This window comes from Colobus angolensis, unplaced genomic scaffold (genome assembly GCF_000951035.1).
Source record: "Colobus angolensis palliatus isolate OR3802 unplaced genomic scaffold, Cang.pa_1.0 Scaffold38, whole genome shotgun sequence".
Taxonomy (NCBI): Eukaryota; Metazoa; Chordata; class Mammalia; order Primates; family Cercopithecidae; genus Colobus; species Colobus angolensis.
The window spans coordinates 5,034,097-5,041,634 of record NW_012117154.1 but is presented as its reverse complement, the minus strand read 5'-3'; the positions used below and the strand labels follow the sequence as shown (position 1 = coordinate 5,041,634).

The 7,538-nt window shown below is 44.4% G+C and overlaps 1 protein-coding gene across 1 annotated transcript in view; it reads right to left on the bottom strand.

The window, feature by feature from the left end:
• Window positions 1-6,389, bottom strand: part of MX1 (MX dynamin-like GTPase 1) — a 32,448-nt gene extending 26,059 nt beyond the window's left edge. Inside the window, exons 1-3 of the mRNA XM_011954059.1 lie at window positions 6,319-6,389; window positions 4,749-4,870; window positions 937-1,129 (exon numbers count right to left, since the gene is read on the bottom strand). Coding sequence (XP_011809449.1) covers window positions 937-1,129; window positions 4,749-4,853 — 298 coding nt within the window. The 5' untranslated portion in view covers window positions 4,854-4,870; window positions 6,319-6,389. The remainder of the gene's footprint in view (window positions 1-936; window positions 1,130-4,748; window positions 4,871-6,318) is intronic.
• Window positions 6,390-7,538: the final 1,149 nt, after the last annotated feature.

Genomic DNA, 7,538 nt, shown 5'->3' with positions numbered 1-7,538 from the left:
GACCTACATAGTGCCTTAGGCCCATGGTTCTCAAACTTTTATACACTCATCTGGGGAGACATTTAAAACTGGAAACTTCCTGGTCTTACCCTCTGATATGTGGGGACATCGCACTGTGTCTGGGGTGACCTCAAGAACATGCATTCTGAATACGTAACCCAGGTGTGTTTTTGCTCACTAACGCTTGAAAGCCACCACCCTTGGCTTCCTGCCTCATCCCAGTGTTCTGCCATCAGCTCAGGTGGCAGACCACATGGGGAAACCCCCCAAACTCATCTGAACATCTTCCATTATCCTCCTAACATACACACTCTACCCCCATTAGGAAAGTATCCTGCTGCCACCAGGCCACCTTACCACTGTACTCCTACTGTAAACTCCTTCCATATTCTACCTACCATGCCTGACCTGTATTGCAAGACCCATCCCAGGCCTGAACTCTTTGAGCCCTCACTGATCTAGTTCTGAACTAGGGGACCCAAATGCACTTATTCAGATCCTCCTCACACTGTAGATTACGCATTACTTACATGAAAAAAAATGTGCAATGAGATAGTGTTATGAAATGGTGTTCCCTCCAAATTCCTATGTTGAAGCCCTAACCTCTAATGGGACTGTATTTGAAAATAAAGCCTTTAAAGCAGTAATTAAGGTTAAGTGAGGTCATTAGGGTGGGCCCCAATCCAATATGACTGATACCCTTACGAAGAGGAAGGGACAGCAGAGATGCTTGTGTGCAGAAGGCTGCATGGGGGAGTGGTGAGGTGGCGGCCATCTGCAAGCCATGGAGAACGGCCTCAGGAGAAACTAAACCATGATATTGGACTTCCAGTCTCCAGAACTGTGAGAAAATAAGCTTTTGTTGTGTAAGCCACCCCGTCTGTGGTATTTTGTTAGAGCAACCTGAGCAGACTAATATAGAATGTAAGTTCTTACCACTGCCTCTGGGAAGGGCAACTCCTGACAGTGCCTCCAACACAGAGCTCTTGCCCGAGCTCTGGTCCCCGATGACAGCGATGGCTGGCAGGGCCAGGTCCTGCTCCACACCCAGAGCCCGCAGGGAGTCGACGAGGTCGATGCAGGGGCGCACCTTCTCCTCGTACTGGCTGCACAGGTTGTTCTCAGCCACCTGGAGGAAGCGAAAATAGAGAATTCTTCATGGCCTGCAAATCATGTTCATGATATGGTTTGGCTGTGTCCCCACCCAAATCTCAAATTGTAATCCCCATAATCCCTGCGTATGAAGGGAGAGACCATAATTGGATTGTGGGGGAAGTTTCCCCCATGCTGTTCTCCTGATAGTGACTTTTCATGAGATCTAATGGTTTTATAAGTGTTTGGCAAGTTCCTCCTTCAATCATTCTCTCTCCTGCCGCCTTGTGAAGAGGTGCCTTCCTCCATGATTGTAAGTTTCCTGAGGCCTCCCCAGCCATGTGGATTGTGAGTCAATTAAACCTCTTTTCTTTATAAATTACCCAGTTTCAGGCAGTTCTTTATAGCAGTGTGAAAAGAAACCAATACCCTCCATTAAAGACGGCCAGCTTCAATAAGTCTAATACACAGGTTACTGGAATCCCCAAAAGATAATGGAAGAGACACAAAAAAAATTCAAAGAAATAATACACACAATTCCCTCAAACTTAATGAAAACCATAAACCCAAAGATCCCAGAAACTCAACAAACATCAAGCACAGCAAATATAAACATCATCAAGCCACTAAGAGGGTCAAATTGCTCAAAACTAGTAATAAAGAGAAAACGATAGGAGCAGCCAGAGAATGATACAGTGTGAGCAGAGGAACACAAATGAGAAATCTGCTGTAAATCTTATCAGAAACAATAATAAGTGAGAAGACAGTTAAGCAGTATTTTTGAAGTACTGAAAAATACCATCAATCTAGAATTCTATACCCAGCAAAAATCTTTTAAAAATGAAGGCAAAACAAAGACCTTTCTAGCCATCCAAAAGCTTAACTAATTCATTACCAGTAGACCTGCACTACAGGAAATGTTAAAGAAGTTCTTCAGGTAGGAGGAAAATAACACTGAATGGAAATCTGGATCTACACAAAGGAGTCTATACTAGAAGGGGTAACTACTAGACTTTTTCCTACTACTTTGCTATCTTTATTGAATGTTTGAACATAAATAATAACAATATTGTGGGATTTATGATGTATGTAAAAGTAAGATGCATGATAGAAATAGTATAAAGGCTGGGAGCAGAGAGATGGAAGTACACTATTCTAAGATTTTCACACTATACATGAAGGGACAGACTATCACTTGAAGGTTGACTTATTAAAGATAAATACTATAAACACCAAGAGTTATACTTAATAAGACAACAAAGGAGACATGATGGAATCATAAAAAATAATTAATCCAGAAGGCAGAAAAAGAGGAAAGGGGGAAAGAAGAACAGGTGGGATAAATAGAAAACAAATAGTAAGATGATATTCTCAAACCTAATTATATTATCAGTCACATTAAATATAAATGATCTAAATATTCTTAGTCAAAATGACTTCGAAAAAGAAGAACAAAGTCGGAGGACTAGCATTACCTAATTTCCATAATTACTATAAAGTTAAATTAAAACAGTCAAGTACTTGCATAAAAACAGAGAAAGCAGCAGACTTCACACTCATCCTGCCCACCTACCAGCAGCTGGGTACAAATTTCCAAATGTGGGCTGATTGGGGTTCAGGAAGAAAATAGGAGAAAATCATCTCATCTTTTACCTCTTTCTTTTTAATGACTATTTTTGTGCATGCTTCAACATAGACATGAGTTTTCACTAGAATAGCTTCTTTATATCAGGACAAGAAGCTCTTCATATTTGGGGTCAGATGATTCTTTGTTGCAGGGGCTGCCCTACACATTGTAGGAGGTTTAGCCAAATATCTGGCCTCTATTCACTATTCACCCTGAGTTGTGACAACCGAGATGTCTCTAGACCTGGCCACAAGTTCCAGGGAGCAAAATGGCCCCTGACTGAGTAAGAACCACAGCCTTACCAAATGCATGAATACCATCAGCAGTCTCGGTCTTCTGGAACTTTTTGTTTTGATTTCTTTATACTATTTATTTACAAAAGTGTGTCAAACATAATAAAGCAAATACGCATGTACTAACCACTTGGGTTAAGAACACAAACACTCCCAGTACTTAGGACATTGCACACACCTCCCTGGTCACCTCCTTCCTGTTATGCCCTCACCTCCAGAGGGTCCCTCTATCCTGAGGCTTGCAATCATCACATCCTTGCTTTTCTTTATAGTTTTGCCACCTATACGTTTTTCCCACAATGGTGTATTGCTTATTGCTGCCTGTCTGGGAATTTTATATAAGTGGAATCATTTTGTGTATTTCCTGTGTTACTCGATTCTTTGGTTCAACATTGTTCATTTGATGCAGCCATTTTGAGGCCTGAAAATCTAGTTCATTCCTTTTTATTACTGCATGGAATTCTGCTACATGAACACGTACCACACTCCCAGGATCCATTCCACCATGACAGGCACGCGGACAGAGTCCGGGTTTTGCTGTTATCAACAGTGCGGCTATGCAGGTGGCTCCCAGGGGGATGTGCAAGAGTTTACACACGGTTCTCAAACTCCAGCACGCAGAATCACCTGGAGAGCCTGGTAAAGCGCAGGGGGTGGGCGCTGCCCCAGAGTGTCCGATTCACCAGGTCTGAGAGTGGGAGGAGGGGCTGGTCATTTGCATTTCAATCAACTTCCCAGGTGACGCTGATGGACTGGTCTGCGGGCCACACTTTGAGAACCACCGTCTATCCCCAGAAGTGGAACTGTCAGATGACAAGACACACTGTGTTCTCCTTGACGGGAAAAGGCCAAGCTGCTTCTAAAGCAGGTGAGTATGAGTGAGGGCGAGTTCCTCCTGTACCACACCCTGACATAATTATATCTCTTACAGCCAGACAAGAGATGCACGAGGGAGGGAAATGCAGAAAAATGTCAACAGTGGTATCAGGGCAGTGGAAAGGTGGTGGTCCTCTGTGTTTTTCCTAAATGATTCAATGTTTTTAAAATATTGTTTGAAAAATTGTTTAACATTGCCTAGGAAAACAGAGCCAGCCTGAAACAGACCAGTGATCCATGGTAACAGGAAACTGAGCACTCTGAGTGCCTGGACACTCCCTGCACTTGCTCCTCTCAACAGCCATATAAAGCAAAGACTATTATTCTCATTTTAGATATGGAAAACCAGGCTTATAACAGGAGGAATAACTGCCCACGATCACACAGCTGGGAGTGTCAGCGTCGGGACAACTCAGGTTGGACTGATTCCAGGGGCCATGATTGCTTCCCACCAAAAATATGTCAATTCTGGGCAAAAAATGCACCACGTGGCTTCCCTACAGAGATAATATCCTAATGATGCCCCACGGTTTGTAGCTTGAGACTGAATCACGATGTGGGCAGGAGAAACAAACCTAGTGCTCCTTGAACCCAGGGCCTGGGCCAATTCCTACATGAACCCATCAACAATTCAGCCGGTGGCCCCAACTCCAGCAGCACCTCCACCCACAGTCGGCTAAGGCAGTGAGTCTATACTTGGTTGTAAGCTGGCAAGTAGAGGGTCAGGATCTGCATCCTGGCACAGGAGAGGTGAGAGAGCAGGCATCTCTGGGGCAGCAGCAGCACCTCTGTAGAGAAGGGCAGCCTCGAGTGGACACCGCTCACGTCACATGGATAGCGACTTTCAGAGAGCAACTTACCGAGCCCGGACTTTTCTGGGCCACGTCAGCATCTCCATTCAGTAATAGAGGGTGGGATGCAGCAGCTGGATCAGCTTTTACGACGTCCACTTCAGAAAGAACCATCTTCCTTCTAAGTTAAGCTTAAAATAAAGCAGATGCCTATTCAACAGATAAGCAGCTGAGTGTTTTCAACCATGGAACCAAACCCACCACCAGAAGGGAAGGCCCCTGGGGGCGGGGACTCTGACTAGTTGTTCTTGGTGATGTCCCGAGAGCCTTGCAGAGTGCCTGGGACACGGTGTGTGCTCACTGGCTCTTTATTCACAGAAAGAGAAACAGAGGGACCCAAAGAAGCCGAGGTCAGATGAAGACACACGCCGCCTCCCCGCTCAAGATGCTTCAAGAATATCCCTCTAGGCCTGGCACCGTGGCTCACGCCTATAATCTCAGCACTTTGGGAGGTTGAGGTGGGTGGATCATGAGGTCAGGAGTTCAAGACCAGCCTGGCCAAGATGGTGAAAGTCGTCTCTACTAAAAATACAAAAAAAATTAGCTGGGCATGGTGGCGGGCACCTGTAATCCCAACTACTCAGGAGGCTGAGGCAAAGAATTGCTTGAATCCGGCAGGCAGAGGTTGCAGTGAGCTGAGATCGTGCTCCTGCACTCCAGCCTGGGTGACAGAGCGAGATGCTGTCTTAAAATAAAAAAAAAATAAAAATAAAGAATATGCCTCTGTTCCCCAAAAGATTTTCTATGTATCTCCTGTCAAAATTTTAGGCTGAATTTCAAAAATGTTTTCAGTATAAATTTGAATAGGATAACAAAGGACACAATTTCTGATGCAATTGTAATACAATTAAAAACTTTACATTTAAAGGCCAGGAGAGGTGGCTCACGCCTGTAATCCCAGCACTCTGGGAGACCAAGGCGAGTGGATCACCTGAGGTCAGGAGTTCGAAGCTAGCTTGGCCAATATAGTGAAACCCTGTCTCTACTAAAAATATAAAAACTAGCTGAAGTAGTGGCACATGCCTGTAGTCCCAGCTACTTGGGAGGCTGAGGCGGGAGAATCACTTGAACCTGGGAGGTGGAGGTTGCAGTGAGCCGAGATCGCACCACTGCATTCCAGCCTGGGTGACAGAGCGAGATTCTGTCTTAAAAACAACAACAAACAAAAACAAAAACTTTACATTTAAAAATAAAATCGTTTTAGAACTGTTTCCAGTGTAGCCAAGGGAATCCAAATATTATGGTAATTTGACATCCAAACCTTTAGTTTAAAAAAACATGTGAGCTCTAAATCTTTTATGCTCTTTCTTTTGATCATCAATTTCACATTTTCATTCTTTTTCTCCCATAGTGGGGGAAATGAAATGTCATTCATTTTACTCTTGAAAGCATGTAACTGACTGCCTTATACTTGTCTGCACTACAAATACACATGTATTTGAAATTCATTTTTAAAATGTTGTAGGACAAGTGTCTAAATACAAAATTTTACAGTGTCTAATAATCTTGGATAGAAGTAACTGAAAATCTTTCTATGACTCAAAATAAATGTTATAGAAAATAGCATGCACCAACTTACCTCCAATATACGTTTCTTCAAATAAAAGTAATGTCAACAAGTTAGATGGTCTCACTGAGCTGTTCTCCTGCACCTCCCTGAAATCAAGCGAGGTATACAAGTAAAACCCAAACCCGCAGAACACCCAAGAGTACCCACCCACCCAGTCCCATTCCCAAGGCTGAGAACCGTGCAAGTGCAGGAGGTCTGAAGCCGATTCCGATTTCCCAGAATCCTTTTCCTATGTTTTGACTATTTTAACTATTTTAACAGATGAATAAAGCACAGAGCTTTGCTGCAAATCTGCTGCCTGGATCAGTAATAGGTAAGGATGCTCTCCTTGCTTCTCCTCACGGGAACCTTCCCCGAGAGCCACGTGATCTTTGTCAATATCATGGGGGTTGAAGGGACAGGTTAAAACAAACTCATCACCCCTGCTGGTCGCCCTGCTCTGTAACATATCTAGCTGCACACCTGAGCCAACGCCATTTCTCTTGTCACACTAGAGTTCACAGGAACACCCATGTCAGGAAGCGCTGCCACGGGTTCATGTCAGGAAGCGCTGCCACGGGTTCACGCTGCCTTGGCTAAAGAACACATCCCTGACGCCAATACTTAAAACTATCCTTTTCTGTCTCCCTTCCCCGAGTTTAAACGCTTCCAGGACAGGCATCCTTGTTTGATTTGGATGGGAAGGAAGGGATGTATTCCTTTTTTTTTTTTTTTGATACAGAGTCTTGCTTTGTTACCAGGCTGGAGTGCAGTGGCGCCATCTTGGCTCATTGCAATCTCCACCTCCCGGGTTCAAGCCATTCTCCTGCCTCAGCCTCCCAAGCAGCTGGGACTACAGGCGCCTGCCACCGCGCCCGGCTAATTTTTTGTATTTTTTTAGTAGAGATGGGATTTCCCAGTGTTAGCCAGCATGGTCTCAATCTCCTGACCTCGTGATCCGCCCACCTCCTTTGTCAGGTAGGAGTGGAATGGTTACAAATGGCAATCCATTGTAAATGGTACTTCTGGAGTCTGACAACCTGAAAATTTATTCCCTAAAACTCCCATGCCTTTGGAAAGACCTCATGTGCTCACGGCATCCCAGGCTCGATACCAAAGACCACCACTTCATCTGCCTCTCAGGAGTGCCAGTCTTCTGAGCTATGATTGCCTCAGTTGGACTTTCTGCAGCCAGATACGGAGCAGCGTTGAGACCAGGACTTGCACCTCATGACCATGGGTTCCACTCA